This window comes from Rhinoraja longicauda, chromosome 10 (assembly GCF_053455715.1).
Source record: "Rhinoraja longicauda isolate Sanriku21f chromosome 10, sRhiLon1.1, whole genome shotgun sequence".
In the NCBI taxonomy this organism is placed as follows: Eukaryota; Metazoa; Chordata; class Chondrichthyes; order Rajiformes; family Arhynchobatidae; genus Rhinoraja; species Rhinoraja longicauda.
In genome coordinates, this window is record NC_135962.1 from 41086187 (window position 1) to 41102920 (window position 16734).

At 38.2% G+C, this 16734-nt stretch overlaps 1 protein-coding gene across 1 annotated transcript in view; it reads right to left on the reverse strand.

Annotated features, from left to right (window-relative positions):
- togaram1 (TOG array regulator of axonemal microtubules 1) overlaps nt 1-16734 on the reverse strand; it is a 71325-nt gene that overhangs the window by 7392 nt on the left and 47199 nt on the right. The window contains exons 13-19 of the mRNA XM_078406720.1: nt 14484-14640; nt 13582-13687; nt 11413-11648; nt 10967-11125; nt 9420-9546; nt 9123-9235; nt 3215-3413 (exon numbers count right to left, since the gene is read on the reverse strand). Of these exons, the coding sequence (XP_078262846.1) occupies nt 3215-3413; nt 9123-9235; nt 9420-9546; nt 10967-11125; nt 11413-11648; nt 13582-13687; nt 14484-14640 (1097 nt within the window). The remainder of the gene's footprint in view (nt 1-3214; nt 3414-9122; nt 9236-9419; nt 9547-10966; nt 11126-11412; nt 11649-13581; nt 13688-14483; nt 14641-16734) is intronic.

The following is a 16734-nucleotide window of genomic DNA, read 5'->3' on the forward strand; positions in this document are numbered from 1 at the left end:
AGCCATACTGGAAAGAGGGAGAGGTTGGGTTCAAAAGGTCAAGAAACATAGACTCAAAATCCTTTGGGGGAGTTCTTAACATCAGGTAGGAAAGAGCCAACTATATGGTTTTGGTGAGGTGACAATAACCGCTATTCATTTCCATCTGCTTAAATGCTAACATCGGCAGGATGTGTAGAGACAGTGCTCAGGACATTAAATCTATTTTTTCCTCCCCCTCCTAACCCAAGCTCAAACCATTCCCTCCCCTCACCACCACCCCTTTCCAATCACAACGAGACAGGCATCTGACAGGCATTCAGAATCCACGTCAGCATTGCACTGGGTGCTGAAGTAGTGGATTCATGGATCAGGATATCCCACTATCAAGGGAGTGGGACCACGGGAAGGCAATCAACCACAACACAAACAAAAGATGAAATGGAATTATATTCTACAGATGGTGTTCAACATGAAGGAAGGAAGAAAACAGCTAATCCTAGTTTATCTGGCTCATCCAATTTACTGCAGTGAAAATCAAATTCTGAAAATACTGATCTCTGCAAAATAAAGGACTGGATCCGAATATATATTTTTCCCTCTATCTTTCACTGAAAGTTTAACAGGGGAAACTTTATTTTACCCACTAAATGGTTATAATTTGGAAGAGTAATTCAGGCTATTTGCATAACCTTATTTATAGGATGACTCCCTCTCTGCACATTGTTCAGTACGATCCTGACTACGGGTGCTGCACTGTAAGGAGTTTGTACGTTCTCCCCGTGACCTGCGTGGGTTTTCTCCGAGATCTTCGGTTTCCTCCCACACTCTAAAGACGTACAGGTATGTAGGTTAATTGGCTGGGTAAATGTAAAAATTGTCCCTAGTGGGTGTAGGATAGTGTTAATGTACGGGGATCGCTGGGCGGCACGGACTTGGAGGGCCGAAAAGGCCTGTTTCCGGCTGTATATATATGATATGATATTTCCTTCAACTCCTTCATTAATTGCTATGGATTATTAAGATTTCTGCCTAAATGTAGGGACCTTTGCATTGTATGGGTATTTCTGTTCTACTAGTCTTATGCAATACATCATTATTTCACTTTTTTACCAACCTTTCCCATTTACATTTTGTTATAATGAATTCAGAAAAAACCGCTTTCCAAAGACGTACAGGTATGTAGGTTAATTGACTTGGTAAATGTAAAAATTGTCCCTTGTGGGTATAGGATAGTGTTAATGTGTGGGGATCGCTCGTCGGCGTAGACCCAGTGGGCCGAAAGGGCCTGTATACACTGGAATTTAGAAGAATAAGAGGGGATCTTATTGAAACATATAAGATTATTAAGGGATTGGACACGGTAGAGGCAGGAAACATGTTCCCAATGTTGGGAGAGTCCAGAACCAGGGGACACAGTTTAAGAATAAGGAGTAGGACATTTAGAACGGAGATGAGGAAAAACTTTTTCATTCAGAGTTGTAAACCTGTGGAATTCTCTGCCTCAGAAGGCAGTGGAGGCCAATTCTCTGGATGTTTTCAAGTGGGAGCTAGATAGAGCTCATAATGATAGCGGAGTCAGGGGGAAGGCAGGAATGGGGTACTGATTGTGAATGATCAGCCATGATCTGGCTCAAAGGGCTGAATGGCCTACTCCTGCACCTATTGTCTATTGTCTTTCCACACTGTATCTCTAAACGAAACTAAACAAAAAATATGATAACATGGAATGTTGTGCAAAACAGAGAGAATCCTTGAGATGAACAGAATGGATCTATTTTGGGGAAGACGAGTTAAGCAATACAGGAGGGAACAAAAAAGGGTCAAACTATTGAAGTTAGACTATGAATCACAAGTGGAAGCCAACTACTTGCATTGGGTCACATGACCCATATAAACCCATGTCAAAGCTAAACTAATACTGACTTCTTGCAAGGGCAGAAGGACTTCCTTGTCAAAATAAGATCAAAAAGATTTTAAAACTTACTCCATGGTGTCACCAGCTTTTTGTTTATATTTTAATATTAAATCTGAGAGCAATAAAGGCACAAAGATCAGAGTAGTCTTATTAATTCACAATACAGCCTCAGTTGTGGAGGCAGTATTACATAAGTGGAATGCACACTCATCCCTCTTTATTCACAGCTTTATTTTTCATGATTTTATCCATTCTCGAACAGCACCCATGGAACATTATGCAGAATGGATAGGATTCCTGAAGTTTCAAAAAGTGTGGAAAATCATTGTACAAATATTGTGATCAGTTTCTAGATCGGTAGTATGTGTCTTCCTGTTGTCCAACATGGCAGCTGCAGTTCCAAAAGACAGTAGTCTGTGTCTCAACTGCTGTATCTAGTCATTTCAAAACTACCCCACTACTGATCTATGTCAATACAATCAATAGTTTGAAATCTGTTTCTTGCTTATTTCAATGGTTCCTATATTAAATACATACGGTTCTTGACATGCTATCCTCACTATTGATCTAGCTGGCCCATAGAGTCTCATCTCCTGTCTGGTTATAAAGTCATAGCACTGTACAGCAGGGTAATGGGCCCTGCAGCCTACCTTGTCCATGCAATCAAGTTAGTATTCTGGGAGAGTCCCATTTTCCTGTATTAGCCCATTCTTTAAACCATCCCTATCCAAATATCTGTCCAAAATCTTTTTTGTAGTCATAACTGTATTCACTTCTATAGCTTCTTCTGGCAGCTTATTCCTGATAGGGACTGCCTTCTGAGTGAAAAAGATACCCGTAAGATCTCTCTTAAATCCCTCCTCTCATCTTAAGCATATGCCCTTTAGTTTTAGAATACTCCACCATTTGAAAAAGACTGTGCATTCATTTATCCATGCCCCTCATGAGCTTGTGTACCTCAATAAGGTCACCCGTCTACTTCTTTCGCTGCAAAGAAAAAAGGCTGTCTATCCAACCTCTCCTAACTTCAGCAGACAAGCCCAGGTTCTACACCCTTTCCAACATAAGTTTCATATGTGGAACTTTTTAAAATTGCACCTGCTGTATAATGTTCCAAGTCTATGATGTACAGTAATAATCAATGTTTTTTTTAACATTTTAATGTTGTTTTGGTATTTAATGGTATTATCTTACTGTTATTATAAGCATTAAAATGGTAGGTTTATTTAGGTCAAAATTATTTGCAAAATGTGCAATTCAATATCTCAATTGTTCATTTATGAAAGCAGTTTGAACAATGATTACCCATAGATTTACCTTAACAATGTTAACTATAACAAGTTCCTGGTTGTTTTGACAATCTGATAATAACTGTTCAATCCCTCGGATACGATCCCGAAAGTCCTTTGCACCCAAAAGGCCAGTTATTTCCTTCAGATATTCTGCATTTTCCATCAAATGTTGTGGAGATGGTTTCCAAGTACAGTCACGCAAATTCACTGCTTCTATGATATCCCTGTTACAAATTAAAATCTATAATCAAACAAATGAAATCTGAAGGCATTTTATGGTAAAAAGAACTTATTTAAAATAAAATATATGCTCACGTAAAACGCACGGCATATAAAAAAGGTTTGGTTTCTCCAAAAACAACTGGATTTTGTATTTGTTTAAATCGAAGGTAGACACAAAATGCTGGAGTAACTCAGCGGGACAGGCAGCATCTCTGGAGAGAAGGAATGGGTCGGAGTAACTCAGTGGGACAGGCAATTCCTTCTCTCCAGAGATATTCCTTCTCTCCAGAGATGCTGCCTGTCCCGCTGTTATTCCAGCATTTTGTGTCTACGTTGTATTTTTAATTGTATGTATTCAGGTGTTTCTGTAATTACAGCACTCAGTAGTGAAACTGAAGGTCTCTAAACTTCCAGGTTATTTTCCTGTTTTTTTATGTAATATTCCCATTGTTTCATATTCTACATTTTAAGTAGTACAGATCATGTTGTATAGCCAAAATAATGAGATGAAGCAAAAATAAATAAATCTGTTTTTACAAAGAACAATATCAGATATGTCCCTGTGTTTTCTTGCCTTTTTTGTGACATTTTTCAAGCAGGATTTTATCAAATCCTTAGGCTAATTTACACCAGAAAGATTACATTAATTTTGCAATTAAATAACTATATAAGCCAAATTCTGATTATGCTGATGATTTTTATCATTTATCACCCGATAGGATGGTTTTCAGATGCCCCAGGTATTTGCAGCAGAACATGAGTAGCGCTGCCCCTTTCGTCACTTTTGGGCCATTTTGTGTTTATTAGCTATCTTAGCCTATTATTATATTATTTTGTATCCTGATGTATTATTTTTGGACACCAGGGGGTTGTCGTGGGATAATACTAGGATTACGTATGGACTGGGAGGAGCCAGATTATAAATATAATTCAGCCAGCACTTACGTAATGCGGCAGTTACGCTAGGAGCCTGCTAAGATAATAGGGTTTTAGCAGGCCATACAAGAGAAGCCAAGCCTACTAAAACATAGGGGTTTAGTAAGTCAGTAACAGGTTAGGAAAGAGTGACGGTGAGATACTAAGTTCAAACAAACAAGTTAACGACGGGTGATATACTAATCTGTTTGTATTTTCAATAGACGACTAACTAAATTGCAACATCGTGAAGATCACTCTGTTGTTATTTGCGTTAAAAAAATATTGCTCTACCTCCTTCCTCAACGGTAACCTTAAGGACATTAATGGGAAGGACTAAAGTTGCTGCTACAAGTGTAAGTACTTATCTCAGCCGGAGTGCTATTGTATGATCTTCCTCAGCCGGAGTGAATAGATCAAGAGCTATCCTCGGTGAGAGAAGATTAAGTAACCCATCTCCAAGAGTTATTTAAAGTTATAATTAGCTCTAGGAAGGAGACTGAAGTTTGTATAGCGACTAACAAAACTAGGATTGTTTTGTCGCAAAACTTTGAACTCTAACAGATTGATCGGGTCATTGATCTCACTAACGGAGATTGGAAACTTCGTAAACCTTCGCACAGGAATTGTGACCACAGCATTAAGCTTTATTAGAAAGTTGTTTTTTCAGAAGCTGTGTTGGAAAACAGCTTCTGGGAGGAATGCTGAAACCTGCATCTCCTCCAAAGCAGTCCAAGCTGATCCATTGGCTGGAGAATCTGGTCCTGAAAATACTTGTCTGAGCACAGAGATGACTGAGACCAACTCGGAACTAATACCAGAAAATCGTGAATCTTCGGATCAAGAAATGATAGAACTGGAAACTTCAGGGGATCCTGCACCAGAAAACCCAGCACACCTTGATGACGTTTCAACCAAGGTAATTGCTGAAAAAACTAGTTCCACAGAGAACTCTACAGTTTTTTTCGATGGTGGAAAACTAAATGAATCCATCACTAGTGAAACTGAAGATGACTATCCAGAAATCTCTGTTACAAATGAAACTACCCTGGATGGTGAACTGAGAAGAGACCACGACAGCAGGGATGGGAATGGCTGCCCTGCCGCTGCTATCCATTGCAAGCCAAGAGAAGCTTCTGGTCAAGCAATACAATCACGACTTTATAATGGGAAAATCCAGAGTTGACACAATGCTGCGAAAAGAATTACAGCTTCAACTGGACAAATCCATCTTGTGGACCGATAGCACAACGGTGCCTAAGTACATCATCAACAAACCCCAACGCTTTCAAACATTTGTAGCAAACAGAATCTCTTTTGTAAGGGATGCAACTGCTGTATCACAATGGAGCTATGTTAGCACAAAGGAAAATCCTGCAGGTGAAGCAGACCGCTTCTTAAGCTGGAAAAGAAGAAGATTGAAGAAGATTCTATCTAATGGGCAGAATATTGAAGACTTTACCTGATACACACGGTTTTGTGCGTACTGTTTGACTTCAGACTAAGAGCAACATCTTGGAAAGACATATTACGAAGATATGTCTGCTCGTGGAAGCTGATACCTGAGTACAGCAAAGACTGGTGGCCTTGATGATTGAAGAATCACTATAGTAGATTAGATGCATTTTTGATTATGTATGAAGATTTTATGGCTCCTTTTAATGATTATTAGTAATTGTTTGTTGTATACTTAGAACACTTAGGGGCTGGTGTGTAGGAATCATTTTGTGTTTATTAGCTATCTTAGCACATTATTATATTATTTTGTATCCTGCTGTATTATTTTTGGACACCAAGGGGTTGTCGTGAGATAATACTAGGTTTACGTATAAGGACTGGGAGGAGCCAGGGGAGGAGTCAGATTATGAGTATAATTCAGCCAGCACTTACGTAATGCAGCAGTTATACCAGGAGCCTGCTAAAATAATAGGGTTTTAGCAGGCCATTCAAGAGAAGCCAAGCCTACTAAAACACAGGGTTTTAGTAAGTCAGTAACAAGATACGAAGGAGTGACGTTCAAACAAACAAGTTAACGACGGGAGATATACTAATCTGTTTGTATTTTTATTTCAATAAACGACAAACTAAACTGCAACGTCGTGAAGATTTCTCTGTTGTTATTTGTGTCAAGAAATATCGCTCCACCTCCTTCGTCAACGGTAAGCTTAAGGACTTTATTGGGAAGGACTAAAGTTGCCACTAGTCAAGTTGTGAAATGTATGATTTAAAGGCAGAGTAACCATTTTTATATTTATTGTTTCATTTTTTGTCTATATTTTATGTTTAAGCTTTCCATTGAAATACTTAATAATGTTTGATAATTATTAATACTTAATAATGAATAGACCTTAAAATCATGAAATAAAATTCTAGTTTGCTCACCTATTTTAGCGATGTCTCATTCTTTAGTCCCTCCCATTGTCTAAGGTTGTCAACGCTATTTATAGCGTTATAACAGTTTTTTGCACTCGTCACGATTTTAAAAAAAATTCAAACAACGCGATTATAATGACCCTAGTGTGAACTACGGGCCTCATGGTGGGTTAGGTGCTGACATTTTGTTGGGGAGCTTAGAAATCAAGAAGTGTCCCAGATGTTATAAAAAAAAAATTAAATCTCTTTTATTCCCCTCAAATTTTGAAAGTATTAAATTTTGGTTGATTTTGATCACATATAGGATTATTAAGGGGTTGGACACGTTAGAGGCAGGAAACATGTTCCCCATGTTGGGGGATTCCAGAACCAGGGGCCACAGTTTAAGAATAAGGGGTAGGCCATTTAAAACGGAGATGAGGAAAAACATTTTCAGTCAGAGAGTTGTAAATCTGTGGAATTCACTGCCTCAGAAGGCAGTGGAGGCCAATTCTCTGAATGCATTCAAGAGAGAGCTTGATAGAGCTCTTAAGGATAGCGGAGTCATGGGGGTATGGGGAGAAAGCAGGAAAGGGGTACTGATTGGGAATGATCAGCCATGATCACATTGAATGGTGGTGCTGGCTCGAAGGGCCGAATGGCCTACTCCTGCACTTATTGTCTATTGTCTAAATTAGCTCAAAAGAATCATAGAGAGGCCCATTTTTAATGCTGTGATATTTCCTTACGATTTAATTACTTTCAAATTTGGCTACCCATGTCACGTACCCTATTTACGGTACACCCATTAACTAATTTGATGCTGGAGACATTAGAATACTCCCTTCACTCAATTACAAGCCTGGTGTGCTTAACTGCACTTTTATTGGTTGAATGATGACTAATAGGAAAATGTAATAGGTTAGTCAGGAGCTACAAAAGAGCTAAAGCAAAAATAAAAAATATCAAATATTCTCCAAAAATAATCATTTGTTTCTGGAAATTAATTGGGGAAATAGCTCTGGGAATGTTTTCAATGTCAGTCCAAAGTATACTACTGTCATTCTGTCTTGATAATTACATTGTTTTCACCAGTGTTAGAGCTGTATACGAGGCTCAAGTTTTAACTGTTTGCAGTTATCGATTCTGTAACAAAAGCTGCCCAATATGATATAATATTCAAGTTTTTGATTATATGTAGGACCTAAATATTTCAAAGCACAATAAAATGCATTATGTTCTCTGGTAATTGTAAAAGCTAATTAATGCAACTCATTGACCTTGTACAGTAGCTAGCAAAGTAATTGGATTCATATTTTATGAAATAAATAATTATAATTTCACTATACCTCCTGTCACACGGTTTCCTTTATGTATTTGGGGGCAAAAACCTTTACCAGTTTCACCATCTTCATCAAGTCTGTTCTGATGATGCTACCTTCCTCAACTGTGCTCCTAATATGTCCTCCATTGTTTACTATGGACCCCCTCCACCAAAGGTGCAAGGTCCTGTTTAATTTGTTTTTATTACTTTTTTTGTACTTCTGCACTCTTCTCCTCCCAACAGCCAGAACCAGGATATTTTTTTCTTGTGCCCACTGTGCACCAAACCAACCTTCAAACTCAATGCATCATCCTCCACAATTACCAACACCTTCAAAGTTTGCCAGTACCAGACACTCTTGCCGCCATTTTCTGAATAAGTCATTCCCTTCAGGACTGGTTTCACTCTTCCATCTCCATTAATGCCCATTTCATTTCCCATAGTATATTCCTGTGCCACTGGGGAAGATGGAACATCTCCCCTTTTACTTCCTCTGCTCTCCCTCTCCAGGGGCCCAACACATACCATACAAGATGAATGGTGATTTATTTGTATTTCTTTCATCCTAGTTTACTGGTGTCTAGTAGATGAAGGATAACAAACACAACCGTGCAGTTGCTCTGTGGAACATGGTCTGTAGAGTGAACAACTATTATCCAAGTCACTGTCACTTTATTGCCTGTCACTTTAATTTATTTGTCTCACTAAATTCCTGAGTAGAGTTCAACAATTTCAAATTTTGAACATTTTCAACATTTTAATTTTGGGTAGCCAGCATTTCTTTAACATTTTTTCGTTAATTTCAGAAAATTATTCTGCAATCACACCTCCTCTAGGCTTTAGATGCCATGCTCTATCACCTTTTTATAATCCAATCACCTTATCATAACTGTTTCTGCTGTTTCATCCTCTCCACTGCATGTTACAACTTACATTCTGTTTTGTTTTGTTCTCTGCAGATATGTATTTATACAATTTTCTGTTTATATTTCATGTTTCTAGCATCTAGAAAATTTGGTTTTGTGATGTAAAACTATTCCATTTAATAGTCATAAAATTAGAAATTCAGTCACTACATTGCAATGTTCTTTTTGTAAATGGTTAACTGCAAAATAAATACCTTCCTGTTAAACTTTGTACCTCCCTGGAGCAAGATGAAGCTCGCATACTTCCACTACCAGGATGCCGTCTGCTCTTCGCTGATGGGGTATCTATTGGCATTTCTCCAAGGCCCTTACAAAAATGAAAATACAATTGGATCCATTATTGTAAAGAACAATGTCAATGTGCCAAAAAAGCTGACATGCAAAGCAAATTAATTACTTTAAAAACTCTTTCTGCAAAGGCAAAATTCTTTACAAATAATTGCATTACTAAATTCACAACTCAGGTCTTTGAAATATAAACTTTCTTGTACCTTTTGTCGGAGATTATTGACAGTATCTCGAATGTAAGGAAGGTCCCTGGGTGATAAATGCTTTTCAAGCACTTTGTCAAAATCATGATGAGACATCATGATAGACAACATCTTGCGTCCATAGTATCTGCAAAATGCATCATAACATTACATTTTGGTATTTTGATTGAAGAGTGTACAAGGGATGGTAGATTAACTTCAAAATTCAAGTGTTTGATGTCTTGACAAAACTGTCACATAGGACTTCAAACTAATAATTTGCAAACAAATCTTTAAGCTGAAATAGTTTTGATTACAAGTGGGCCCATTTCCTATTTTTTCAGAAATTATTTTTCCTGAATAAGATAATATCTGCTATTGTCTTGAATTAGTTAAAAGGATTTAAAAATGTAAAATCCCTTTTCAATCCATATAAAAAAACTTTCACATTCAATTCAGATTTCTTTGCAATTACTTCATGCAAAAACACTGGTTTGACCGAGTTACTTTTCCAACTTTTGCGAGGTTTCAGCCTTAGCTAGACTATGCTGTTATGTACTCAATTCTGCTGCCATCATACAAATGCATGTTGAGAAATGGAGAACATGCAAACATGGACTTAAAATAATTTAAAAGATGCAACCATCAGCAATGGTTCAGCAAGTATATTCATCAGCAATTGGTCCTTTTCTACATTTTGGATTTCATGCAACAACCAGTGCTACTGATAGCTCATATATCGACTAGTGATAACACACATTCATTGTTCATAGATTCATAGAGTAATATAGCACGGAAAAGACCCTTTGGTCCAACTCATCCATGCTGACCATGTAAGGTAGTCCTATTTGCCAATTTCTCTCTAAACCTTTTCTATCAATGTACCTATACAAACGTTTGCCAAATGTTGTTACTATACCTGCCTCAATTACTTCCTCTGGCAGCTCATTCCATATACCCACAACCCTCTGTGTGAAAAAGTTGCCCCAATGGGAAATCTTTCCCATCTCATTGTAAACCTTCTTGACTCCCATACCCTGGGAAAAGACTCTGTCCATTCACCCTATCTATTCCCTTCATGACTTTTTACACCACTCTAAGATCAGTGTTCAGCTTCCTACGCTCCATGGAATGGTCTTAGCCTGCCCAACCTCACCCTATAAGCTTCGGTCCTCGTGTCCTGCAACATCCTTGTAAATCATTTCTGCACCATTTCTAGCTTAATGACATCTTTCCTACAGTAGGGTAACCAAAACGAAACACCACACACTAAGTGCAGCCTAACCAAGTTCTTGTACAACTTCAATTCCCCAACTGATGACAGCCAATGTAACAAAAGCATTTGTCACCACCTTATCAAGGAATAATAAACATGCACTCTGAGATCCCTCTGCTTTACATCATTCCCCGAGTTCTACTGTGAAGGTCCTGGTTTGACTTCCCAAAATACACCTCACACTTATCTGAATTAAACTCCATTTGCCATTCTTTGACCTACTTGCCTAGCTGATCAAGATCCTACTGAAACAAATTGTTCTAGTAAACACTATTAAAATATATTTACTCGCCTTGTTTCTTGTAATACATCTTGTGCAAATTTTGCTACTGCAAGTAATAGTCGATCAGTTATATCTTTAATTCCAGATAAAAGCCGACCTGTTCCCATTCGCTCCACTACATTGGCAAGATGCTGTGCGGTACATTTTCTGACCACAGCATTAAGATGGCTGAACAAAATAAATGAAAATGCAGTTAAAGAAAACTGTGCTGAAGCAAAATTATGTATTATTAGGTTGTCATGGTGAAATAAATGTAAGCAATAGCCTGCTCACAGAAACTACACTATTGGCTTATTTATGTGCCTTGTTATGTTTACATAGGCATCAAAATTGAAAAGGAAATGACCCTTGTTCTGAAGATAGACAATAACAAATATTCAAAGAGAAAATGGTTGATGGTAAACTGTTCCAATATTTTTCTATAAATTGCATATTGAAATTTGTGCTATGCTTACTTGAATCCACCATTTATTAAGGATGAAATTGCTCTTGCTGGAGTAACAGAGATGACCATTGTATTCAGTGCTTTGTCCACATCCTCCCGTATGAAGGCACTTGATTCACTTGCTTTATGTAAAAGGACTTTAACAGTAACATCCAGCTCTTGATCCATATTCTTTTTGAAAACTGTGAACATGTCTCCCAAGCAGAGCAGTGCTACTCTTGAAACACCAGAACGAAGATTTTTCACCTGTTAATAGGAAAAATAGTTAATTCTAAAAAATATAGTTCCTGAAAAAATAATTTAAATTCTATTCCTAAATTAAACATCAATTTGGCTATTTGGAGTTTGTGAAGGTTCCCCTGAATATCCTCAGTGGGCTAAATTGTGCAGCAGCTCCAAAGACACCACTGATGTTCAGCTGATGCCAAGCAAGTAAATCCTGGACTATCAAGACTCGCTGCAAAAGGGCATAAATTGCTGGAGTAACTGAGCAATTAAGGCAGCATCTCTGGAAAACGTGGATAGGTGACGCTTCGGGTCGAGACCCTTCTTGAGACTGGGTTATAATGAGTGCCAGATGATGGAGTAGCTGATGCTATCAGGACAAAACTGTCAGAGGTATTTGTTGCAGAGTCCTCCCTGGATCCCTCCAAGATTCAGTAAGCCAACTTGATCAGACTTCTGTGTGGGAAGGAACTGCAGATGCTGGTTTACACCGAAGATAAATCGAAAAAGCTGGTGTAACTACACGGGTCAGACGGCATCTCTGGAGAAAAGGAATAGCGGACGTTTCGGGTCGAGACCCTTTTTCAGACCTTTTCTTAGACTTCTACTTCCTGCCCAGGTGCAGATCCAATACAATCTCAAGTCCACAATTATTCAAAGTGGTGAAGGATCATTTGCATTGGTATTGAGAACTTCAATGCTATACATTACCAGGAATCATCACAAACTACTCCCCTGACAGCACCCCCCTGCCACACCTGTGGAAGTATCTGCTGTTCACACTTTGACTTAATTAGCCGCTCAAACCAGAATGTAAGTCAGTCATCCTCAATCTTGAGGGATAGCACAAGAAGAAAAATTATTTTTGTAGAATTTAAATTCAATATTGTACAGCAAATAGCATATTAGCAATCAGCATATTAGAGCTGATCCAGGGTTTCGACCCAAAATGTGGGCATTCTTTTCCAACTATAGATGTTGCTCGACACGGCTAAGTTCTTCCACCATGTTATTTGTTGCAGCATATTAGATGAACAGTTTTTACAATCAAAGATGCTGACAGGAAGTTGGAAATGACAAGTTCAACCAAGCAACTTGATATAATAATTCATTGAAAAGATAGAGCCTCCACACATGAAACCATATTATTTTTTGTCCATTAAAGTATCTATTAAGATTTTGGACTATAAATGATTATACCTTTCTCTGCCAGAATGGAGATAACTGGATAATTCCCTTCAACTATGTAATGGGGCGATCTTTCTGTTAGATGATGGATAGATTTTGAGTGCAAGTCAGAATTGTGATTGAAAGACCAGAAATGTCATCAAATTTTGTCTCAAAGGCAGTGAGGAATTTTGTATCTAATACTATCACTATTCATATTTTGGGGATTCCATTTCACCTGTAAAACAATTCCTACACACTGTTTAAATAGACCAGGATTCATCTGTTCTTCTGGTGTCCTATATTTTCATAATTTAAGAATCAATTCCAAGTGGATTACCTTGCCAGTGCAGGTTTTGAACTCTGTTAATCATCGTTATTATTCAAACATACACTCCCTTTTGCAATACCAGCTCCTTGTTGCACACCTATTTTGATTGCTAACTTAGTCTCACCTGCAAATTCCATTAAAGTCATGAAAAATATGATGACAGTTCAGGTGCCAGAATACTTCCAATATTCTGCCAATCAAATTTCAAAACCATTGTCCCACTTTCTTTCCTAAACCCCAACATATTTTCCAACTCAAAACAAAAAGATTGGCTTCAATTAAATTTCATGAAGTTTGTCGCAATAGAATTTAAACTTTGTAATATTGTGATTATTATCCATTTTACAGACTGCAGCTCCAATTTGGATACATTGTATATATAAAAAATATTTTAATATATGTTGTTTTAATTCCACTGAGAAGAAAATTCTCAGAAGGAAAGCATAACATAACAACCTCTTGAACAACAGCAAAGACAGCTTCATGCAATCTTGTTGTTAACACATCCGAGTGGTATGCAGACAAACATCGAATACAATTGATGCCTTCAATTTTTTTCTCCCTGCGAAGACATACAAAAGTGAATTAATATCCATCAAACAAGCCAAAATGTTAATCATCAGCAGCATAATTGCATTTACTCATAGTGGGGTGATATGCTATCAGGCTGGAACATGAGTAGGTCGTCTATAAAAAAGGGGAGAGTCTGTTCAGGGGAGGTAAACGAGCGCGGAGGAATGCCTGTGATCTTTTTTTTTACAGTTCACATTTAATTTTTATCAGGACCTTGATTAAACAGATTCCCTGCCAATTCTTAGACAATTCAGTTTAGTGTCACATGTACCAAGGTACAGTGAAAAGCTTTTGTTACATGCTAACCAGTCAGTGGAAAGACAATACATGATTACAATCGAAGGTTTAACACAATTATTTCATGTGGAACGACTAGAATGCACATCATTGGTTAAACTATTAGAACAGTCTACAAAGGAGGGCAAAATTGTTTTAAAATCTTAATTAAAAAAATTGTATTTTCTTGCAAAATATTTTGATGTTCCCCAAGCTGTACCAATGCAGCATTTGAAATAACAAACAAGCTAACTACGTACAGCACAGCATATCTGTTAAGTAAAATTAATGTGCTAAATTTTAAGATAGATAGACGTTATTTTGAGTGAAACTGAAGGAATAAATTTACTTGACCGACTACTTTCATAGCTAAGATTAGTTTCATACATCCAATATTAGATTTTCAGAAACTAACTGTATTACAGAACATGAACATGTGATTATTCTGATGCAGATCATCTTTCATCCGTAAGGAAGAATAACCAAACCAAAGAAAAAAGAATCCATACCAATCTTCATCGGATATGAGTTTCAGAGCTTCTGATAGTGCCAAGTCTGGTTTGGAGAAAGGTCTTGCTTCCCATAGATCTGTAAGTTCTGAACTTGGCAAAATTGAATGTGTTTGATCTCTGCGTGATATTCTGCAACCTGGTGAGTTCTCTCTTCCTATGAAGGAGAGAATGTTTTGGATTACTTTATTAAATTATATTTTGATTTTATCTCCAGTAGACACATTTGTACAAATTTTAAATATCATTAAAAACAACCTCTTTAATCCATATTTGAAGTAATTTAGGGTAGTAACATTTTTAATTTAACTCCAAATCAGGACATGTTGAAAATACTCCCAGATCAGGCAGCATCTACAGAAAATGAAAAAGAGTGCTGGAGTAACTCAGTGGGTCGGTCAATCCGCATCTCTGGAGAACATGGATAGGTGATGTTTCGCAACAGGAACTTCCTTAGTCTAAATGTAGTCGGGAGAGAGGGGAGGAAGCTAGAAGAGAGGTGGAGGCCAGGCAAAGACCGGCAAGTGGTAGGTGGATACAGGCAAGAGAGCTTTTGATTGGTAGGTGGTTGGACAAAGGCCAGAGAGCAGTTTTAGATTGTTCATCTACAGCTTCTCCCCACAACAATCTGGAATTATTCTAAAGTGATATTCACTTTGACCTCTTCTTCTCTCCCCATCCTCAATGCAGTGTAAAGCTAACTTATTTCCTTTATTTCCCAGCCCAGCAAGAGATCCATAACCTGAAAAATTAATTCTGTTCATTTTTCCACACGTTGCCTGATACGTTAAGCTTTTCAAACATTTAGAGTCATAAGAGTGATTCAGCATGGAAACAGGCCCTTGGGCCCAACTTGCCCACACCGGCCAACATATCCCAGCTGCACTAGTCCCACCTGCCTGCGTTTGGTCCATATCCCTCTAAGCTTGTCCCATCCATGTACCAGTAGTCCCTACAGTCCTGGCAACATCCTTGTAAATCTTCTGTGTAGCCTTTCCAGTTTGACAACATCTTTCTTATAACATGGTACCCTGAACTGAACACAATACTCTAAATGCAGCCTCACCAACGTCTTACACAACTGCAACACGACCTCTAAACTTCTATACTCAATACTCTGACTGATGAAGGGCAATGTGCCAAAAGCCTTTTTGACCACCTTATCTACCTGCGACTCCACCTTCAAGGAACCATGCACTTGCACTCCTAGAAACATAGAAACATAGAAAACTAGGTGCAGGAGTAGGCCATTCGGCCCTTCGAGCCAGCACCGCCATTCAATATGATCATGGTTGATCATCTAAAATCAGTACCCCATTTCTGCTTTTTCCCCATACCCCTTGATTCCTTTAGCCCTAAGAGCTAAATTTAACTCTCAATTGTATTGGACAGGCTAGATGCAGGAAAAATGTTCCTGATGTTGGGGGAGTCCAGAACTAGCGTTCACAGTTTAAGAATAAGGGGTAGATCATTTAATGACGGAGAAGAGGAAAAACTTCTTCACCCAGAGAGTTGTGAAGCTGTGGAATTCTCTGCCACAGAAGGCAGTGTCCTAAATCCCTCTGCTCTATGACACTCCCGACCAGAGCCCTACCATTCACTGTGTAGGTTCTGCCCATGTTAGACTTCCCAAAATATAACACCTCACATTTCTCTCTATTAAATTTCATCAACCATTCCTTAGCCCACCTGGCCAATCGACCAAGATCCTGCCGCGATTTGTCACAACCATCTTCACTATCTGCAAAACCACCCACTTTTGAATCATTAGTAAACCAACTAATCTGGCCAGGTAGGTTTTCATCCAAATCATTGATATTGATAACAAACAGTAACAGGCCCAGCACCGAACCCTGAGGCACACCACTGGTCGCAGGCCTCCAGTTTGAGAAGCAACTTTCCACCATCACCCTCTGCTTCCTTCCATGAAACCAATTTTCTATCCATTCAGCTTTCTCCTTGGATCCCATGCAATCTAACCTTCCAGAGAATGTTTTGCATATAAGTCCACATACAACATCTACAACTCTGCCATTTACCTTTTTGGTCACGTCTTCAAAAAGCTCAGATTTGTGAGACACGACCTCCCACATACAAAACCATGCTGACTATCCCTAAATAGCCCTTGTCCATCCAAATGCCTGTATATTCTATCCCCCAGAATACTCTCTCGTAACTTTTTGACTACAGATGTTAAGCTCTTTTTTTTTTTTTTTCCAACATCGGCATTTTTTTTTTCTTTTCACAATGA